This window comes from Corythoichthys intestinalis, chromosome 6, assembly GCF_030265065.1.
Source record: "Corythoichthys intestinalis isolate RoL2023-P3 chromosome 6, ASM3026506v1, whole genome shotgun sequence".
NCBI classification, from domain to species: Eukaryota; Metazoa; Chordata; class Actinopteri; order Syngnathiformes; family Syngnathidae; genus Corythoichthys; species Corythoichthys intestinalis.
The window spans coordinates 39795859-39819492 of record NC_080400.1 but is presented as its reverse complement, the minus strand read 5'-3'; the positions used below and the strand labels follow the sequence as shown (position 1 = coordinate 39819492).

The window sequence follows — 23634 nt, the reverse complement described above, 5'->3', positions numbered from 1 at the left end:
GATGTGTGGAGCTGTAATACTGTATATTGTAGTGTTTAAGTGTGAATATATCACTGCAATATCCCCCTGCTTGGCTGGTTATCTGGAGGGGCCCATGTTGGCTGTAGTAGGGGCCTAGTAGTAGCCGCTAGACCCCCCTTCCCCTTTCCCCAGTCGGTTCAAGGGGTCCATTGATATTCATTGTACCCGGGCCCTGTTCACATTTGTTCCACCACTTAATTTAAGGGTACACCCCCAACAGCCAGTTGTTTTTAAGCAACTGCCTAGTGTGTTTCCACCTTAAAGTTTACCGTCGTGAAAAATTAGTTAATTACTTTTGCTGTGCACCAAATAATTGAGCCCTATATCTCTACTAGCAGTGCAACGGTTTGCGGTTCAAAGCCGAACTGTACAGTTTGTCCTGTACGGTTCAATACGCCTTTATGAACCGCGCCTTTTCGGTTTTGCAATTAATTTATTCCGAACGCTTGTGGAATGAATTGGTCGAGCTCTGTGTGCCTGTGTGTGGCGTGAAGCACAGCTGTGGAGAAATTCCCGCCACGCACTAAATGTCCGATCGCTGTCAAGCAGCTGTGTAATAGAAGCCGAGTAACGCCCTCTCTCGCTTACGAGTGAAGTGAAAGTGTAACAAGAAAGAAAACAAAAAGCTATGGCGAGCAGAGGGGTGGAGAGACCAAATTTTGAGGAAGCACCGGCTTCTTTCAAATCTACGGTGTGGCAACATTTCGATTTCCCCGTGGACTACAATGCGGAGGGAGATAAAATATTGAAAAAAAAAAAAAAAATTTGAAAGCATTGCTCAGCGCTTGTTCCTTATGCTAATGGCAACACTTATAACATGACTCCGGCACCTCAGCCGGCATCACCCACAGACATCACTTTCTGAGATCAGGACAACTGATTTTTAAATGTGTACGCCGTACGTTACGTTCAAAATCTGTACATTTTTCTTGCATTATGCTTTTTTTCCAGCGTTCGGATTTTTTCACTGTTTCGGCAACGAGACAATGTGCGTTAATACGTTGGTTGAATGATGCGAGAAAAGTCAGAGACAAGGAGAGGGAAGAGTGTTTGTTCTGACGCTGTAGCAAACGCGATGCTACGCTAGGTGGCTCCAGTATATCCTGACTGTAGCCGACAGCCAACAATCTACGCCTAGATATCTCATGCATATAGAACTACATGCGAAATGACAGACTCGGTAGCGTTAGTTAACAGCCGCCATATTAGAGCAGTAAACTTCTCAGAAAGGGTCTGTTGTAGTGAACCTTCCTAGCAAACCTAAGTAACTTTTTATCTAAAATACTCCTAAATCGGCAGAATCTTGACTAGAGTCTATCTTTAAAGGATGAAACAGTTTTAAAATTTTCACATGTCGAAAGTAGACAGACGGGAAATAATGCAAAAACGGGAGCAATTTTATCAACTTTAACGGTTGATTCACAACATTAAATGACCTCCAAACATAGCAAAAGTTACTATGTTTTTGTTTTGTTTTTTGTATTTTTAATGAAAAGAAAAACATGAAAGGTAGCACCAGTTACTTTGCCAAGTAACTTTTTTACTACTGTATGTGTATTTTAGTAATCAGTCACTACACTAGCCAAAGAGCTAAGAGGCATTTTAACAGTCGAAAATGTTTACATTTGAAGTGTTCATTTCATTTTCTTAAAGCAAAATAAAGGCAGTTTTAAATTTAAAAAAAAAAAAAAATGCAAACCGAAACCGAATCGAAACCTTGATCCCAAAACCAAGGTTCAAACTGAACCGTGGGTTAACTGAACCGTTGCACCCCCAATCTCTACCAAAGTCCTGCAATATAAAAACTGTGACTGTGTCTGGTTTTGAGGCTCCACACACAATATTAAAATGTACTCTGTTTTTTTTTTTTCAATATTCCACGAGATGTTAAAATAGGCAAGAATAAAGGGAGTTAGGATATTTTGGGAGACTGTGGGAAATGATCAATCGTATTATGCAATGACTGCACCAGTGTAATTCGAATATAGATTCTCCAAGTTTGGCTCTCGTGTGTTAAACTGATAAACAATTGTTCACAAGTTGTACAACATGATTTACGTACATTAGATACAGGGTACAATTTACTATCCCACTGTGTTACTATGTCGCAGGTAATATTTTAGCATCTCTGTCCGTTTGATTTTTATCATGTAGTTAATACGACTACGATGGTCATATCACATGAGCCTTTATAACAAAAAATAAATACATTTCTTAGGGTAAACGACATACTGTAATTTTCGGACTCTAAGGCGCACCTTACTACTGTATTAGCCGCCATCCACTAAATTTGACATGAAAAGAACATTTGTTCATTGATAAGCCACACTGTACTATAAAACGGAGGTGCACTCCCTGTATTATGGGATATTTACACCGAAAGATTTTAACTGGTAACAATTTATTTGACAGTGGCAACATAAGACTGTCATAGGGCGAATTGAAGCTTTGAACCGAATAGGCTGCAAAGTTCATTTGGTCATCACTGCTCCATTGGGGGAGACAGTCAATCACTGCTGCCACCTTTGGTCAACACTCTTTTCGTTCAACATGCCTACTAGCATGCATTGCAGCGCTACAAATGTAAATAACAATCAAATTTCATGTTCTGTGCTAAATATTTATTCAGTTACTGTTCCAGTTGTTTCATTGATTGCTAGTTATGGTATGTGGTAACACTTTCTTTCACAGTGACGCCGTAAGGCTGTTAGAAGACAATCAGAATTATGACATGACACTGTCATGAGCCTTAATGAATGTTTATAACAGATGTCATTCAGTCTTATCCGGCAAACTATCGCACTTTTGAATGGATGTTAAAGATCTGAGCTGAACATAAATGGAGTGACATAATTTGCCGGGTGACACTTAATGACATATGTCATAAGGATTCAGTAATGACCATGATAGTGTCCTGTCATAATTATGACTCTCTTATGACAGTCTTATGACGCCACTGTCAAATAAAGTAAAAGGATTCAAAATGAGGTAAAAAAGTAGCGGCTTTTATTACGAAAATTACGGTATATGGAATATACAGTAATAGTATACCGGTCCGTGGTGCATTTGCCACTGGGCCACGGAGAAAAAATGAATCATTTATTAACGACTGCAATCCGGCCTGTGCTTCTTGACACATCAATATGCCTGTCTACTATATTGACTAATCAGAGTAAAGATTTATGTATGTCGCCATCTAAAGGTTGGCCGCCATTACTGGGGTGTTTGCGCACCTATAGCAGGCTGCCCAGCGTCAGTCAATGTAAACAGTAACGTTAGCTGCTGATGGCTGTGTGCTGCAGGTGGCGACGTCTCTGGACAGCTTTTTTACGAGGAAAAAGCCACCTGCTTAGCCAGAAGAGGAGCCTACAACCAAGTCCATTCTGCATAATATGTGGCTAAAAGCTAGCAAACAAGGCAACAAAAGCGAATGCACTGAGAGCATCGTACCTTGTGGTGAACTGTATTGCTAAAGCCAAGAAACCTTTCACGATTGGAGAAGAACTCATTATGCCTGCCACAAAGGATATGCCATCAAGTTTTAGGAGAGGCCGCTGTTAAAAAGAGATGGTTGATTCAGCATATGGTGAGTTACATTTTCCCTACAGTTGATGTTTGTTTTCATCCCAGTCACATTATTTTGTATTTTAATGTAATTTTCTGCCACACAATGCCGGTCTGTGAAAAAAAGGCCCGTGTCACACCTGTCCGTCGTGCAAAAAAGATTGGGGACCACTGGTATACAGTATATAATAGGGACGTCCCCGATCCGATCACGTGATCGGAAATCGGGGCGAGCAGGCCATTTTTCATAGGAATATTTTAAATAGACCCTGACACCATAGCCGCAGTGAAATATGCCACCTCCTCACACACACACACACACAGTACAGATCCTACAGATCTGAAATCTTTAAAAAAAAATCTAATTAAATTATAACCTGGGGGTGGAGGGGGGTGTCAGAACTGCATGTCCTTGAATGACTATTAAGGAAAGTAACAACAAAATTATTTGGGTAAAAACTGTATGTTTTAAACTATACTATTATCTTAAATGGTATCCAAATATTTGTCATTGAATGTGCGGAGAATTATTATTATTATAGTCTTCTTTAATGAGAAGAATAATACTGCCCACAGGGGTTGTGCCATAACAGAGGTTTGCATGGATGTAGGCCATAGCTGATGTCATCTAACACAAATGTTGAGACTGACTCAAGAGGACCTTTCTATTGGTTACCGCCAAGAAGTGCACGCCATTGTGCTCCACCGACATGAAGATATAAGGATCATTTAAAAAGTCCACACAATCAGTTGAATTCTTCACAGTGATTAATAATTATGGCCATCAAAAGTAGTAAATGAAGTGCTAGCATCTGAAGGTCATGAGAATTCTTTTTTGGAATGATTTGAAATTTGAAATGAGGTCATCCAACAAATGTTGACACAAAACTGGCAACACAATAATCGAGTCTCTTTACAAATCTAACATTTAAATATATCAATCTGACAGTCAATCACACAAGCCAAGTATAAATGTTTAATTGCCATGAAACTACTGTACTAAAAATATGATTTAAATTTGTTAAATTAGTAAACACACGAATCACTCCAGCATAATGCAAATGCTAACGGAATAGAACGTCCAATTGTGACTTTTGTGCACACACGTACAAACACAATAGGCTACCTGTAATTTGCACAGCAAGTATCAGCACAGCGTCTCAAACTAAGCCCAGCATGATATTCTTGACCACATAAACAGTGGAAGTAAATATGAGTCAGGTTTTATCGCTGCAAGTGACACCCCCCCAAAACAGGGATGCTCATCAACACTCATGATGGCCAGCGCAGAAAGTACACATTGTTATTGCCCGCTAGGTACGTCTTGCGAGGGCAACTTGCTTAAAGACGCCACACAAGAGGCAGAACAGGCCCACGCCGGCCGGAAGGTCATAAAGATGTTGGTACTGTATAAAGATCCGCACATCTTACCTGGTCCCGTGGAATGCAAGGCAGCGAAGTCCTGCGGTGGGACTTGCTGTTGCTCTGACTGTGAGCCATCATCTCCGAGGCTGCTATGGAGCTGGACCTCCGTCTCCGCTTGAAGACAGGGATGTCCTCCTCCTTCGCCCCGGTCACAGAGCCACAGCACCCCGTCCCGCTGGTCCCTGGGGCCGGCAGGAGCCGGTCAGCATACCGCGGAAGCAAAACACCCAGCAAGCAGGCCAGGTAGAGTCTTCCAGCCGGACCGGACCCGCGGAAACGTGGGAGACGGCCTTGGGGAAACGAGCCGTGGATGGACACTCCCTGACCCAGTCGGACGAGCAGCGGGTCCGGACGGCCGGGACCGAGCGGCGGGGGTGAGGAAGGGGTGGAGGAAAAGGAGCAAGGGAGAGAAAGGAGGTGGGGGCTGACTGCGCAGCGGCTTGGCTCCCTCCAAAAGTGGCGCACCGCTAGACGAAAAACAGCGGCAGTACTGATGAGCAAACGGCCCGACCCAAAAGAAGGCACATACGACTGTAAACAAGGAGGGCGGGGAAGAGTTGGAGACGCAGGAACGCACGCAGTCAGTCAAAAGCGCTCCAGAACGCATCCGGCATACGAGACAAAAGAGCAACAACCGCTCCGATTATTTGTGCATCCTGCATCCCATCGCGTTGCTCTTCTACGAGAGGGTGCCAGGGTGGGAGAGGAGTCTCAGCCCGCCGCGAGGGGCCTCCCGCGTCCGGTTACGGCACGTGCACATCTCGCGAGGCGCTCGGACGCCGCCCGGGGGAGGATGTTCGCTTTGGGTGAGAGTCTCTGGAGGTTTCTGCCTCCAAGCCCATCACCAATAGTCCAGAAAGAGAGGGAAGCTGCTAAACAAGGCCTATGGAAAGACGTTTGAGCATTTACTAGATTGTTTTGTTGTTGTTGTTGTTGTTTGGTAACACTTTACAACAGACATATCCAAAGTCTGGACCGGGGGCCAAATGCGGCCCGTGGTCAAATTTCATCCGGCCCCCAGCCCCTGTCATAAAATCAATAACGTCCTGCCCGTGCACAGATTTAATAAATCAGTCAGCAGTACTGCTACCTGCATATGAAGTAGCTGACACACTAAATGTTGCTCCTCATTTACCCGACAAAAGGCAGCAGGACTCTAAGCAAAATTACCCCATGTAACCCTTTACTTCCAATTATATAAAATGGCGACAATCAACATAAAAAAGAAAGTTGACTACGACGGCCGACGCTTCAAGGATAGGTGGAAATTGGACTATTTATTCACTAAAATACACAACAACTGCGTCTGCCTCATTTGCAGAGACAGTCGCGATTTTTATAGAGTTCAATGTGAGGCGATATTACCAAACAAGACACGCTGACATGTACGACAAGATTACAGAGAAGATACTAAGCGAGAAATTGAAGCAACTTGAAGCTAGTTTAATTTCACAGAGCAGTATTTCGCAAGAGCCTGAGAGTCGAAAGAGAACGCCACAAAGGCTAGTTGCAAGATTGTTGAAATGATTAATCAAAGAAAAATAATAAAGCAAACGTGACACACAGAATGGCTTGCTAAAATGTGCTTAAATATATTGTTCTACGTAAAGGACGTCAGCCAAGGTCGGCCCCCCACATTTTAACCACACCAAATCTGCCCCCCTTTGCAAAACGTTTGGACACCCCTGCTTTACAATAAGGGTCCCTTAATTAACATTAGTTAATGCATTTTTAGACAATAACTAATGTTTAAGTAACATTACAATTATTAATATAATTGCTTATCTAACATTTATCAATATATTAATTAATATTAGTTAAAGCATTAGTTAATAAGTTAGTTAATGCATTAGTTAATGCATAGCCAGACAGTAACTAATGGTTTGGTCAAATTGAAAATTTATACTAGTCCTTCTCAGAAAATTAGCATATTTTGATAAAGTTCATTATTTTCTTAATGTACTGATAAACATTAGACTTTCATATAGTTTAGATTCATTACACACAACTGAAGTAGCTCAAGCCTTTTATTGTTTTAATATTGATGATTTTGGCCAAAAAAGTCAAGGAAAACAAAAAATCCCTAACTCAAAAAATTAGCATATCATGAAAAGGTACTCTATAGAAGCTACTAACCTAATCATCTGAATCAACGAATTAACTGAAAACCCCTGCGAAAAATTCCTGAGGCTTTTAAAAACTCCCAGCCTGGTTCATTACTCAAAACCGCAATCATGGGCAAGACTGCCGACCTGACTGCTGTCCAGAAGGCCATCATTGACACCCTCAAGCAAGAGGCTAAGACACAGAAAGAAATTTCTGAGCGAATAGAGCCTACCCACGTACCACGTGCTCGCTGTATGGTTCCGCCCACTTGTCCGTCAAAACATAGTGTTAACCTGTTACGGCTACGTACATTTCTCCTATTTACGGCGTGTTTTTCTGCTCCTTAACATTAATAATCAAAATGGTGAAGGCGTGTGTGGCTGTTGGTTGCACTAACAGAGAAGATGGAAGGAGAGACTTGAAGTTTTACCGTATTCCGAGGGATCCAAAGAGGAGAGCGAAATGGACGGCTGCAATTCGACGTGAAAACTGGACACCAAAAAATCACCAAAGACTATGTAGTAGTCATTTTATATCCGGTAAGATGCATTTAATATATATTTAGAGGGTTTTGGCCTGACAACCACAATTAAGATCATTGCTAGGCTAATCGCCAACAACATACACGTATGTATGTCGTGAGAGTGCTATCGCTAAACCATATAAACATTAAAAGCCTTAACTCCATTGACAAACGACATGAAATACATTAGACTTGACAGTGGATGTTAGCAATAACAAAAGATTTTGAATTGAAAATTTCGTAACTCACCTTTCCAAGCACAAGATAGATTCCTGCCGAACGAGGACCTGCTTCACCCAACCAGCAACGAAGTATTTATATGCTTCCAAGCTCTTGAAGTTTTTCATATTTTCGTGAGAATAGGCTGATTTAGTGTGGACAAGATAATTGTAAATATCTGCGTAGCAGATGTCGGGCAGACAGGGCGAATACAGTGGGTCGAAAAACATCGATTTGGGCATCAAATATGGATCTGGCAACTGTATAGAACGAAGCTTTTCCTCATAACGCCTTTTATGCAACAGATCCAGTGAGTTTGCGGCATCAGAAAGCACCGGGTCTTCCATGAAATGCATTTTAAATTCCGTCATCAATTGAAAACAATGCTAATACAGAGTCAAAATGACGGACAAGTGGGCGGAACCATACAGCGAGCACGTGGTACGTGGGTAGGCTCTATAGGCTGTTCCCAGAGTGCTGTATCAAGGCACCTCAGTGGGAAGTCAGTGGGATGGAAAAAGTGTGGCAGGAAATGCTGCACAATCAGAAGAGGGGACCGCACGCTGAGAAAGATTGTGGAGAAGGGCCGATTCCAGACCTTGGGGGACCTGCAGAAACAGTGAACTGAGTCTGGAGTGGAAACATCCAGAGCCACCGTGCACAGGCGTGTGCTGGAAATGGCAGAAGCGCCTGACCTGGGCTACAGAGAAGCAGCACTGGACTGTTGCTCAGTGGTCCAAAGTACTTTTTTCAGATGAAAGCACATTTTGCATGTTATTTGAAAATCAAGGTGCCAGAGTCTGGAGGAAGACTGGGGAGAAGGAAATGCCAAAATGCATGAAGTCCAGTGTCAAGTACCCACAGTCAGCGATAGTCTGGGGTGCCATGTCATATCATTTCTGCAAAAGGATTCCCGACCAAGTATTGAGTGCATAGCTGATATAATTAATTGAAGGTTGACACTTTTTTGTATTGGTCAGATGAAATATGCTAATTTTTTGAGATAGGGATGTTTGGGTTTTCTTGACTTTTTTTTGCCAAAATCATCAATATTAAAACAATAAAAGGCTTGAACTACTTCAGTTGTGTGTAATGAATCTAAAATATATGAAAGTCTAATGTTTATCAGTACATTACAGAAAATAATGAACTTTATCACAATATGCTATTTTTTAGAAGGACTAATACAGCCCTCTATAGGGTTCCACTATACCAGGGGTCCTCAAATACAAATCTTGAAGGTCCACAATTATTTTTTCCATACAAGCATGGGTCCATTTGTTAATGTCGATCAAGTACAAGGCAGGTCGAAGGTGATGAAGGTGGTTTTCTTTGGACCAAACACAAATAAAATTGACATTCTGATTAAATAAAATAATTGAACATAACATTTTTTGACTTAAAATAAAAATACACAAAAACATGCAAGAACAATGTTTACAAATGTACACTAGATAATTGACTAGATCGGTCATTAAGGTGCAAACAATAACCATTGACAGTACATTTTGTAACTGTAAAACGCTGCTAGACAAACATGTGCAAGTAGTACAGTACATGTTCATTTGTTCAGAACATAAATTACAAGCTCCATCATCGAGGTGCAAACATAACAATTATTGACAGTAACTTTAACTGTAAAACACTGCTTAATGAGAGAAATGGCATTTGGGGGTCACAAAGCTGTTTACCCACATCATCAGCCAGTACTTCAGTGCGTCTTGTGGTTGATAAATCTGAGAGTGAGATTTGATTTTTGTTGTCATTTCCTCCTTTTCTTTCCCTTTGAATATTGCTGTCATCACTTCATATACTCTTTTATTATTTCTCCATCAGAGAACAGCTTCTTATGTTTGTCATTCCATTCTTCAGTGAAACGGCAATTTTCGCTGTCCACTTTCTTCTCTTTGTCAACTTTGAGCATGCTTTTTTGTTAGATTCGGTCTTCTACTGGTGGAAGGTGTGGTGTTAATGAACGTTGCTTAACGTTGTGATCTTCTACTGGTGGCATGTGTGGTGTTAGTGAACGTTGCTTAACGTTGTGATTTTGAACGTTGCCCGCATGCAGCGAGAGTGCCGGGGTAACACGGGGAAATAAATAAATAAATAAATCACGTTTGCTCACAGTATGACTCACATTCTTAAAAAAATAAAGTACACAACATCATGTACAAACAGACTGCAAAGTGCCGGGTGCGACTCGTATTTGAGGTTGCTGACACTGCTGCGGTCCGTCCACGCTAGCTAGTAGCATGCAGGCTCTCTCAGCAAATCAGCGCATCCATGCACGCTCTCTCGGCAAATCAGCACATCCACGCAGGCTCTCTCAGCCAATCAGCGCATCGGTGTCACAGCGATGACGACAGAATTGAAAACGTAAGATATTTGACAAAAAGTCAAACAGAATTTAGCGATAGAATAGTAGCGCATAGCGATAGATCGGCGATTCATACAAATGATGTATGTTGAAAAGAAGTTGTTTTTTTTTTCTTTCATTTTTTCGTACGTCCGTGGGTCCACAGAGAGGTGTGCCGTGGTCCGGTCATAGATCGCGGTCCGCTAATTGAAGACCACGGCACTATACAGTATTTGCACAGAAACAATGGGGTACCTGTTGGCCGAATGAGTATGTACTAGCTAATACCATGTCATTACTCAAACTTTGCGATTCCACTTGTGCACCTTACTTATTATACTATTGTCATGCTTAAGTTAGAATCAGGCATTTTAAATATATGATTCAATTGCTATCCGTGCATGCAAGAACAGGTAGTTAAGCATCCCACACCTACAGTACCTCTGTTCAGAAGAACTGCTGGCTTGGTGTCCAGACCAAAAATAATGCATAATTAAAAGATGGCAGGGGTGCTGGGGTCTATTCCAGTACTAACAAATCAATGACAGACAGTCAAATAGCCATCCCGAACAGTCATAAGAAAAAAGGAGGTTTGTGGTTGTGACTGCTTCTTTGTTTTTATTTATTTGTTGGTGCTGGAATAGGCCCCAGCACCCCTGCCACATTCATGACAATAAACAGTATGATGTTATTAAATATTAAACTAAACATGTTTATTTTTTAATTATTAATTACCGGTATTATTATTTTTGGTCTGTACACCTAGCTGTCAGAAAGATTGGCTATGTAGAAAAATAAAATCCATTATCTGTAACGCTAATACACTAAAGGACAATGGGGTGGCTAAGCCCATTCCAGCTGAATGTGGTCATGAGGTTGGTACGCCTTTAAACAAAATTAAACGAACAGCCACTCAAACTGACAGTCACACTTAAGTAGTTAGAGTGCTCAGTAACATGCACGTTTGGGGGATTTTGGAAGAAACAGGAGCACCCAAAGAAAACCCCAGACAAAAGGAAAAATAACAATAAATAGTTTTTTCATCTTTCAAAATGTAGCACTATCCTGTCAAAGTAAAATGAAATTTGTGAATGATAAGGAGAGATTTGTTATGGAACCATTTCCAATTTTATCAAACCCAACTCAAAGAACTAATACGACATTTGGCCTAACATTTGTTTCCCTCTGGATCAATAGACAAATAATTCCCACAGGCACACATCAGACATCTTCCCAGAAGAGTACAAGCTGTAAAAAGAGAAGCTTCACATTAAACAGTCCAGTTTTGCCATTTTCACTACACAGTATGTGACCCAAATCTGCAAAATGAGTCACAGCGAACCAATTTCAAAACTAGGGCTTTATAGTGATCAGTACAATAATGACCAAAAACATTTTTTTTATTTTTTTTATTTTTTTAAAATTTTTTAAATTGTTTGTGACTTAAAGGGGCTACCAATGACATCTGGTTTGGGTGTTTGAATGTTTGGGGGAAATTTGCGATAGAATGAGTTTAAAGAAATCAGAAATTGGATTCAGAAAAAGGCACTTATACTTTTACAACACCATCAACATGTAAATCAGGTACAGTGTTGTCACAGATTACTTGGAAAAGTAATTTAATTACTGATTACGCCTCATAAATGCAATTAAACCTCATCAACAACCAATGAGACACTAGTCTGACGTAGTACATGATGAAATATGTTTAAAAAATAAATAATAAGAGGAAACTAATCATAGTGTCCGTGATTCGTGTTGTATATTCATTACATTTCTGCAACCAAACCTCTTTTGCATTCTTTGAGCAAGACAGAACAAAGAAGTGGCAGCCTTCAACTGAAATGGGTTAAAAAAGACTCAATTATACTTATCAGTCATACAAAATAAAATGCCAACATTCACACTACATGAGCTGCTGCAGTGATGTTTTTTGTTTGCCTCAGTATGTCTCTTTAGGTTTTCGTGGTTTGGCATCAGCAACGTGACGGATGCCTCTAAGGACTTGGTCAGTTTGGCAATTGTGTATATGCTGTGATGTCCCCAATAATTTCATTCTATAACGTTTAAGCTGTCAGACGTAAACAAGACAAACGACCACATATACATTCCAGTGTTTTTGGCATATTTAGGTGATCTGATTTGAAGAGGCTACAGTATATCTACACGGACCAAAAGTATTCAATATCACATTCTGTTTTTTGCAACTGGCAAGTCTGACTTTGTACCTCAATGGGCCATCAATTTTATATTCATGTTTCTTGGTGTGCCATAGATTTAATGTTTGTACTGTATGGGTAGACGATGGTCTAAATAATCATATAATTTGCTAATGGTCCTAAAATTGGTCTGACGTTAAAATGTTAGACAAAAATGTTTTTGCCTTTATAGCTCATAATTAATCTGTAACACAGACAGATATTTCAAAACAGAGTATGTTCCCAAATTATGAAATGACTCATAGTGATAAATTTTAATGCTGTAATTGTTGACTAATCAGTTTCGTTATGGTAAGATATATCTTCAGGCTCTGTGGGGCAAAGAAGAAACATTTAAAAAGAAGTACCGGTAATTCATGCATTGAACTCATCCCGCATTGATTATTGTAACGTATTGCTCTCTGTTTTTTCCATGTCTAGTGTAAAACACCTGCAAATTGCTTCTGACTTTCATTGGCTGCCAATTCACTTATGATGTCATTTCCGGTCCAGCTACAGTGCTGTCCAAAAGTATTGGCACCCATGCAATTCTGTCAGATAATGCTCAATTATCTCCCAGAAAATTATTTCAATTACAAATGCTTTGGTAGTAATATCTTCATTTATTTTGCTTGCAATGAAAAAACACAAAAAGATATGGGGGGGGAGAATCATTATAATTTTACACAGAACTCCAAAAATGAGCCGAACAAAAGTATTGGCACTGGGCAATGTTGCCTAACACTTGGTACCACAACCTTTAGACAAAAAACAGCTTTCTCACACTGGACACTACATTATGCTGCAAAATTTGTTGGTAGTCTTCAGACTTCATAATGCCATACACGGTCAAGCAGTCCAGTACCAGAGGTAGCAAAGTGACCCCAAAACATCAGGAAACCTCTGCCATGTTTGACTATGGGGACCGTGTTGTTTTCTTTGAAGGCCTCATTTTTTCCTGTAAACTCTATGTTGATGCCTTCTCCCAAAAAGCTCAGCTTTTGTCTCCTCTGGCCAGAGAACATTCTTGTAAAACGTTTTTGGCTTTCTCAGTTAAGTTTTGGCAAACTCCAGCCTGGCTTTTTTATGTCTCTGGGTCAGAAGTGGGGTCTTCCTGGGTATCCTACCATAGAGTAACTTTTCATTCAGACGCCGACGGATAGTACAGGTTGACACTGTTGTACCCTCGGATTGCAGGACGGCTTGAACTTGTTTGGATGTTAGTCGAGGTTTTTTATCTTTCGTTCAAATCTCTCGTCAATTTTTCCTTTCCATCCACATCTAGGGAGGTTAGCCATAGAGCCAAGGGCTTCACACTTATTGATGACAGTGGGCATGGTAGACAGAGGAACATTCAGTTCTTTGGAGATGGACTTGTAGCCTTGAGATTGCCCATGCTTTCTCACAATTTTGCTTCTCAAGTCCTCAGATAGTTCTTTGGTCTTCTTTCTTTTCTCCATGCTCAATGGGGTACACACAAGGACACAGGACAGAGGTTGAGTCAACTTTAATCAATTTTAACTGGCTGCAAGTGGGATTTAGTTATTGCCACCACCTGTTATGTGCCACAGGTAAGTAGCAGGTGCTGTTAATCACACAAATTAGAGAAGTATCACACGATTTTTCAAAGGGTGCCAATACTTTTGTCCAGCCCATTTTGGGAGTTTTGTGTAAAATGATAATGATTTTTTTTTTTTTTTTGCATTCTCTTTTTCATTGCAAGCAAAATAAATGAAGATATTACTACCAAAGCATTTGTATTTGCAATAATTTGCTGGGAGAAATCGAGCATTATCTGACAGAATTGCATGGGTGCCAATACTTTTGGCCAGCACTGTACTTAAAAAATATTACATGGATTGGTACCTTCCCACCTTGTCGAGTTAGTTACGCCTTATCTTCCTTCCCCGAACCGTCGTTCCAAACATGCATGTCTTACGGTGACACGAGAGGAAAAAACGAGTCTGCAGGTTTGCAAGCATTTTTTATTCAGGCTCCAGTATACTGGAAGGCCTTACTCCTGGAAATTAAGAGCAGCTTTCTCAGCAGAAATGATTGAAACTCACCTTAAAACTTGTCTCTACTGTTTGGATTTTTGTTAAAATTGTATGTTGGCTTTGTTCAGTGCCGTTGTTTTGTCGATTTGCACTGCTTGTTGGATTGTGCTCCGAAGTGCTACTGAGCACGCGCATGGCCACCACGCTCTCGAAGGGCTATTATAGGTCAAATGTCCATCGCAATGAACTACTATATTGACTCCAGTTTTTTTGCTGTCCTTGTTGCTACATGTAGTATATTTTTTAAAATGTATTTTCTAGTGCCTTTTGACCACTAACCCATGTAAGCAATTACAGTACGTATGCACAAAAAATTGATATAGAATATTGGTGATATTGTGAAATAATAGCGTAAGTAGGAAGTTAACATTGTATAATAACTATTAAACACGTGGGTCATCTGGGTATTAATGGCGTTCCAATTATTGCTCAAGATAGAATATTGACATTATAGTGAGATAATAGCGTAAGTTAACAGTTTATGATACTGTAGTGGCGCCACGAGGATTTTTCTGAAACAGGTGCCAAAAAGGTGCCACATGTAACCCTCAGGGGCCACATTTTGCTGCCATCTTTGTTCAGTATTTATTTTGGTCAACAAGGCAATACGCAGATTATCCTCCATGTAGCGGTATAAACGTCTTTGCTTGACACATGCGCACTAACCTTCTTGCGATTAATGTTGCGTTCTCTCACAAGAAAATCTGCTGTGCTGCAGTCTTGCAAGAAAATAATGAAATTGCGACGACATCATAAATCGTCGTATTTCGAGCATGTTGTCATATGTCGAGACAAATGTCAGTCAAATTTTACATCGGATGTCAAAAGGATCGTATGTCGATGTGTTCGTACATCGAGGTACCACTGTATAATATCATATCCTATCATATATAAAACAATACAACTAAGCCAACATAATGTTAAAGGAATATTCAAAATAATAATAATACAATCAATAACATCTCTGTCAAAAAGAACATGGTGACATTTTGTGCACAAATGGCAATGCATTTGATTGCCATTAAATCTGCAGTTCCTGCATATACAGAAGATACTCTATATACTGTAGTTACAAGGGTACATCCAGTGCATGTGTGTGCAAACAGACACATGCATGATTCATTTGCCCATTTTTCTTAACTTATAGTTGAGCGAGGGACTCATGTTGTCATCAAACTTAAAACATGCCACAAGCATGCAACAAGGTTGCAAGCAGTCAACCATGAAAAATGCCCCACATGCATTCACATTAAGGTGATTTTTTTTCATTTGCATATAACGTCATGCAAGCGTCTTGTGGACCTAAGACGTGATACAAGGTGATAGACATAGAGAAGAAAGTCGTTTAGAACAGCTTATGGTAAGCTTTTCTGACAACGGGCCGATTCTAGGTGCTTACCTAATGGTGTCAATAGTAGGCCTACTCACACTAAACACAGTTGTTAGTTATTTAGCCGCCTTCATATGACTCAACCCCTTGAAGGCAATTCATCAACAACACAGTATTTACAAGAGAATTTTAGTGTCTTTCATGTCTCTATTTGATAAAGAACATGAATGGAATATCTGTGTAAAATACATGATTGTTTTAATAACTACAGTAGCCACTAATTACTGGTGGCCCATGAACCAGAATTTATCACCAAGGTAATGCTACCCAGACGGGGAGTGCGGTCCCTATATGATCGGTGTCAGAGTTTGGTCCACATAGCCGGTAGTAAGTCGGATTTGTTTCAAGTGAGCATGGGCTTCGCCAATCATATTCCACCGGGGCATGTGCCCCAGTAGGGTTTTTCACCGGTAAAAAAATAAATAGATAAATAAAATACTTTGTAGTTTTAAGTCTACATAGCAAAATGTGCCTATTTAATATGGTCATATTACTCTATTCACTCCATATACACAATTTGCACATTGCTACTTAATATGGTAATTTATGCACGTGACTTTGGCTGTGATAGGCATATGAGTTGATACTTCCGCGAAGCACTTTTGGGAGGTACAGTATGCTGCGTGCTTGCCTGGCTCTGCCAGACTATTCTCCCTGTATTTTTCAAACACTGAGAGTATAGTCTGGGAACCAGCCCATTAACGGCCTCTCGAGCAGGTACAAAATCAATCGACAAATCAGATTCGTTTATTTGCGTGACGTGTTCTTAACGAGCAACATCTTGCGCGTTGAAAGTCGTCTCCACAACACAGATGGTGAACGGGAGAGCCGAGAATATGTTCCAATCCACGGTAAAATCAGTTTTAAATGACCAAAAACACATCGACACGAGTCATTGACAACAGTCTGTCTCGCGCTAGCCATGTTGAATAAACTCCGCTCTCTTCGTATGTTTACTTCCGCGCGCAAGTCCCTCGTCCTTCCCTCGTCATTTTACTAACGTCACGTCTGCTCGTCGCTGATTGGTCCACTCCGCTGTCTGTTTGCTGTGGCTTGCTCCGCCCTGGAAATTGTATCCGCGTGAATGGTGGCCAGACTCAATAGCTGGAACAGCGGTGAGTCTGGTGTACCAGGCAAGCTGCGTTCATTTGTATCGGGAGATCTGAGTTCGTAAATTGGAAAATCTTTCTGATGTGTTGTAAAGTCATAATCTGGGATAAAAACATGGTTTCTACACTGAAGGGCAGCCTATTTTAATGCTCCAACGATACATCAGAAGTTGAGTGACTGTTTAGCATTTTTTATGGACACCTTGTCTTATTTTTTTACTCCAACAACACTTGAATGCAGCATCAATATTACAGTCCCTGTGACAAACTGCCAATCATACGGTTGACGGTGCAAATTACAACTTCCCACTTGCTTTACAGGGTAGTGCCAGATAAACTGCCCATCCTTGTTGTTCACTTTTACATCTGTGTTGATGTTTGTTTGGTCGCTTATTCCCATGAATTGTGACTTTAAATGGTTCAGCTTTACTTTTTACATATCAGGCAGTTAACTGTCTGCGTTAAACTACTCCTATCACAAATTGAAGTAACAAATTAGCTGCGATCTTTTAGTTAACTGGCTATGAATACATTGGCAATTAAATACGATTTGAGTGAAAGGCTCTCACTCCAGAGCTTTGTCTAATATTGTGTTGATATGATATGTGGTGTTTGATCTCTGTCAATACTGATGCTATTTATTGATATTTTTTTATATGACCAAAATGAATAGAATCAAGTATGAATAAATTGCCTGGCTTTGGGATATAACCTCTAACAATTATATGTGTGCTCATAATTTCCAGCTGTTTTATATGCATTTTATTTGTTACTGCAGTCCATGTAATCTGTAACAAGATGTCTTTCTTTTTTTTTTTTTTTAATTTCTATTTGACTCAAAAACATTACTCTTGCAAATGGATATTAGAAAAGTTATTTGCTTGCATCCTGGATAAATAAGCAAGGAGGAATGAGAGAGGTAAGCTAGGTAACTCGCCTTGGCAACATACACCACTTTTAGGTCACAGCAAACCAGTTGAGAAACACTGATTAATTGCATAACAGTTATAGTTATATATCCCCATTTCTGTCCAGACAAAGAGCAATAGAGCAGCAGAGTTAAGGAAGAGGTGAAGGAGAGATGGAAGTTGATGAGCATGAGCAGAGGTCAATAGACTATCAACAAGGGATGTCCCAATTTTGATTTTAAATATTCATGGCTGAAAAACAAAAAAAAAGTCAGTTGTATAGAAATTTGTATTTTGATTTGGTTATACATAGTTTAAAGCACTATTTCTGACTTTTTATTATAGGTAAGTGCTAATTTTTTTTTTTTTTTAAATACTTGCTCGCCAGTGCCCCGCTGTGCCCAGTATTGTATTGGGTCTAGTGACGCCCCTGCCAGCGAGTTACACTCTGCCAAGGCTGCACTATGTCAGTGGTTCTATTCAAACCTTTTATGGACGGAATATCTAGGTGCAGCCGAGGCGTTGAGGCGGTCCAATTTGGTGGCCTCAGTGTTCCATCTCTGCTGTTTGCAGATGATGTAGTTCTGTTGGCTTCATCAGGCCACAATCTTCAACTTGAGCGGTTCCCAACCGAGTGTGAAGCAGTCGAGATGAAAATGAGCACCTCAAAATCTGAAACCACGGTCTTCAGTCGGAAAAAGGTGGATTGCACTCTTAGAGTCATTGATGAGGTCTTTCCCCAAGTGGAGGAGTTTAAACATCTCTTGTTCCTGAGTGAGGGAAGCACTCGAAGAACTCGAACTGAGCTCGATAGGCAAGCAACAAGCATTGGAAAATCAAATTTATTAAAACATAATTGGATAAATAATAATGCAGTGTGTGTTACTTGGGTTGATAAAGTATGTTTGTGTGCTTTCATACCACAATGTCCTTTAAAAGCACCAGGGAATCATAAATAATTACATAAATAAATCAATTCATGTGTAAAGTCCCCAAGCTTAGTTCTCCCACACTTTTTGATGCTCATCATCTTGATACCGATCTTGATAACAGAAAATGTTAAATGAGAAGGGGGGGGGGGGGGGGGGCAGAAGACCAGATTTATGTGCAGCTGATGTCTATGGGTCTTATTTTTATAATATTTTTGGTAAAAACCACTTGGACATGTCAAATAAGAAAAAGGCTTTTTCTGGATTAATTGATTGATTGATTGATTTTACACTGAAATTTGTTTGGATAATAAGACTCATTTTCTCTTGTGACGGTGCTCGTATCGCGAAAAACTCATGAAGTGAGGTGCTCGCATCATGTGTGTCCACTATATTTTTAAAATGTATGATATACAGTACAGAGATTTCTACTGTAATATTACATGAGACACTTCATGCTAATTTATGCCAGACACATTTGGGGACTTTTCAAACCAAACTACTCTATAACATAATCCGTTCAGGCTGTAAAGTACCAGAATTAGTGAAAAAGAAGGGCCACCGTCCTATCAGTGTGGCAGATTAGATGCAATCCAAAATATTTTCTCACTCCTCAATTCTCTCCCCTGAAAGGCCCTTCTTGAAGTCATACATTTCCAACTATCCCCAGAGGCACTTCTATACTAAGGACATAGTATGTGAATCTCGCCTATTGTTGTTTCCCGGGTCTCACTGAGCCTTATAGCAGGATGTTTTCGTCCCCCATCTGAAGCTTTAGTTTGGCCATACTCCCTTTTGTGTAATAAATGATAACACTGATGTGAAATCATAAACATTCGCAAAAAAAAAAAAAAAAAAAAAAAAAAAAAAAAACGAATAAATTTTCCTTCAAGACCACAATCCAGCCAACCAGTCATATTTTAATTGCTTGTGCCTGTCTGTGAATATCCCATCATGACTTTTTGTGTGTTGCATATTCTGGTAAAGGTATATAGACAAACCATAAATAGAAGCATATTTTTTATGTTAGTGTATATAGGTAGAGCCAAAATACTCCAATTTAGCACAGAGTTTGCCAGTCCCTCCCATTTCAAGTAGAATGGGCATCTATCGACATTGATGGCAGCCAAAGACTTTATTTTCGTATTTATTTCTTTTTTAAATATCCAGTCAAATGGAATATTGACATGTGGAAGAAAAATATTGCGCCATCAAATTAACACGTTGTACACTCTTGTATACTCATTTTGGTACCGTCAGTAATAGTCATTGCGTCCTGTATCCTTTGCGGCAAATACAATTCCATTGATGATTTTAAGATGCTTAATACAGAGATGGACGTTAACTATCATGACAACAAACCTAGTAGAATCTGAACATAATTTTTTCCCCCCACATTGAAATAATTGGAGATTTAAAATTTGGTTGGTGCATGAATACTAATTGGCTATAACACTGAGAATATAATATTCTTGAAAAGGGGGAAAGTCAGGACATTTTTAAAATACTTTTAAAAGCTTTTTTATTTTATTTTTTTACATCTCAAATTATGTACAGTATTATTATGCTTGTACTAATTCTGAAAAAAGCAAAGACTGTGGGTCTATATGTAGTACTGTTGTGTAGAGCATCACATTATGCTCTCCGTCTGTCCTTTCGCTGGAAAGCTCCCTCATGCGGGCTACTCTCATCCGATGCCAGCATTGATGTCATAAGTGGCCCAATTTCTCAGCACCTGATTGGCCAATCCGCAGTGACACTGCTCTCCTCTTTGTTGTACATTTAACAAATTCACGTCATAGTGGTAAGAGGTCTCCTCTCCCTTCTCTGTCTTGCCGACACTTGCCATGGTCCCCCCCCACCCCCCTTTTCAGTCTTGCGTGTATGCTGAGCTCTTCTCCAACTGCAGTATAAGGAAACATCCAGTGAGCCAGTCCCTGATTGGCTCAGACAAAGCAGTCAGTGATGCATGCAGCTGTCAGAAATGGGAACAGACCTTAATACAAGCAGACCTCAGCATCTGTATGTCCGTGCATGTGTGTATTGACCCTGCCATGATTATTAAGTACGGTAAATAGTAATGCACGTTATATTTTGATTCCGATCTTCAAATGATGTTTGTCTGCTAGAATCACACAGGGGAGAAAAAATCTTTAGGGGTTGATTGTTGTGCTTAAATAATGTCTGATCCCTTAGATAACACTAGTGAATTGGTTTAAGGTTGGGTATAGAAAGAGCAATTCAATTTGAAACTCTGTCCCTGTTTAAAATGAAGAAAATATTGAGAGCAGATTGAAAATTATAGAGCCTGTAATAAGACTGTTCAGTAAGGTACCAGGAAAATAGCCTCCCAGAACAGCTGAATTTTATATGGAGTGTCACTTTGAATGGTGGCAGTTGTGTGTTTACTATATGAGCATCGAAAAGGGGGACTAAAGTGGGACTATTGATTATGTACTGTGCCCCTGACCGAGTCATATTTAAAATAAACTTAAAAGTGTGTAGACTCGTAAAACAACATTTTCTCATTTGCTTGGCTTCACTCCTCTGTCATGTTTTGTTTTCAAAACAGATTTTTGGGTCATAGGTCACATTACATATGTTTAACATATGCAATGTACAGTACACGCTCATCAATGGGACTCAGTGGATGTAGAGATCCCTCCCAACTCGGAATGTCGCAAGCTGATTGGCCAAGACGTTTCACCCGGCTTATGTATGTTATATATATTATTAATATTTTGTATACATGTTTCAAACTATTATTTAATCTTCCAATGATAACAAATGGATTTATAGTTTTTTTTTTTTTTTATTGATAATATACAGTATATCACACTAATTCATGGTTTTTCACGTGTTAATTGAGGGATCACTGTAATGTAATGCCTTGACTTATTTCTCTGCCATTTTAACCCTTTAACACCTAAGCCTATTTTGCCCGAATTTGCATGCATTTGATGTTGCCTTTATATTTCAAAGAAAAAATTGTTTACAATGGCCACATTGGGTCCCTTTTTTCAGGACACCTTGAACTTCATGTCTAAACTGTTGTTTTCTTCACTGATCAATTATAATCCACATTTTGGACCCAAAAAGACAAAAAAATCCCAAAATCTTTTTTCAAAATTTGTAATGTTGACGTCCCATTGACAACCAAACATGCTCGACCAACCGTTTTGAAGCTTGATAATATTTATTCAACTTGTTAGGATAAACATTCAATAGAAAAAAATAAGATTGAATAGTTTTATGTTTGACAATTCAACACAAACAGCAGGTATGGTCATAGGCGTTTTTGGCCTTTACACATACTATGGTCAAAACAATCTATATAGTGTGCAAAATAGTGAGAAAAAAATTTATATATATCATCTAACACAAAAAGGGTTAGGAAGATATCTCTTTGTGAAGTTAGGTGTTGTACCCATCACCTTATCAAAAGTATATACGTACATGCAATCAAGCTTCTCGCACACACATCTACATGAAAATCGAAAAGATTATAGTGAAGAAAAAATATATATAACATTGAAAAATAGTATTTTAAAAAATATTAACAAGTAGTTCAATTTTTTCAGGCATGCGACACAATAAAGTTTTTTTTTTTTTTTTTTGCGCACTCAATAAAGCTTCTTCTTGAACAGGTCACGGAGCTGTGTCACACACAACGTCACACAGCCTACTCTTTCACCGTTTGCGCTCTACTGTCACTTCTACTCGCCGAGACGCCGATTCATCAGAGGAAAACAACGACAAATACAACTCATCTTCTTCCTTGAGTTAATGAAATAATGCATTAGCTTGTGCTAAATGTAGCTTTAGATTCATTCTGTACGTTTCAAAGTCCCTCGCTCAAACCAACCCGTGTTGTGCATTTTTCTGCACGACACCGGCCGCTGCTTGCTTCGCATGCCTCCCATTCAATAGTTGGCGCCTCGCTCGGAAATTTATTAAAAATGATCACATTCGGTTCGTCCTTCCTGACATCACAACGACTCTTGGGATAAGTAGTCTTTTGTGCTGCTTTCGCTTTTGAAAAAGGACAAAAATGATGGAAATATGGAGACGGATACATGGTCCATGCAGCGTTTTAATGCATATTTATGAGTGCAATAAAACTATAAAACTCAAATGACATTATCTCCCGTTTTTCTTGGCCGATTGACTTCAAATAAAAACTGGTGTGGACATCAACTTCTGCACTTTCAAACGAGACCAACCAGCAGCACGTGGGTGATGTAACTACAGTGTGACGAAGCTTCAAAGATGATATGCGTAAACGCGTCGCTGCCGACACGTTCGGTGTTAAAGGGTTAAAGAATGATGCAACCAAACTAATCTTTTAAAAATACCCAAAACAAACTCACAAGAAAAAAAAAAAATAGTTCATTAGAGTAAAGAATTTGAAGCTTTTAGAGCTGACAAGTCACCTCAAGGCTTAAAGGGATCCTCTATTTTTAAGACAAGTAATTCTTAAAAGATAAATGTTAGTATGAGTTATAATAATTCGATATTAAAGCCCCTCTTAATGTTTTTGTTTTAATAAAGTTTGTAAAATTATTTTTAGTGATAGGTCGCCATTCTTATTACGTCGCAGTGCGTGACGTCACCGGGCCTGTTGCCAAAATTCCAGCGTGTCACTCGTTAGCTTTCCCAAGATGTCGTCAGTTCTGCTCTTCCTATTTGAATCAGATCTGAAAAGTGAAGAGCAGGACAGCACTGTCGGTCGTTCACAAGACGAGCTTCGGGGGAAAATGTGTGCAGCAAATACCTGATAAGACAAAAGTTGGGCAAAACTGGTGATGCACTCGCTGCAAGTGAGTCTC

The 23634-nt window shown here is 39.7% G+C and overlaps 1 protein-coding gene across 1 annotated transcript in view; it reads right to left on the bottom strand.

Annotated features, from left to right (window-relative positions):
* The window catches only part of LOC130917129 (cGMP-inhibited 3',5'-cyclic phosphodiesterase 3A-like), a 125972-nt gene extending 120397 nt beyond the window's left edge, over positions 1 to 5575 (bottom strand). The window contains exon 1 of the mRNA XM_057838218.1: positions 5017 to 5575. Coding sequence (XP_057694201.1) covers positions 5017 to 5088 — 72 coding nt within the window. The 5' untranslated portion in view covers positions 5089 to 5575. The remainder of the gene's footprint in view (positions 1 to 5016) is intronic.
* Positions 5576 to 23634: the final 18059 nt, after the last annotated feature.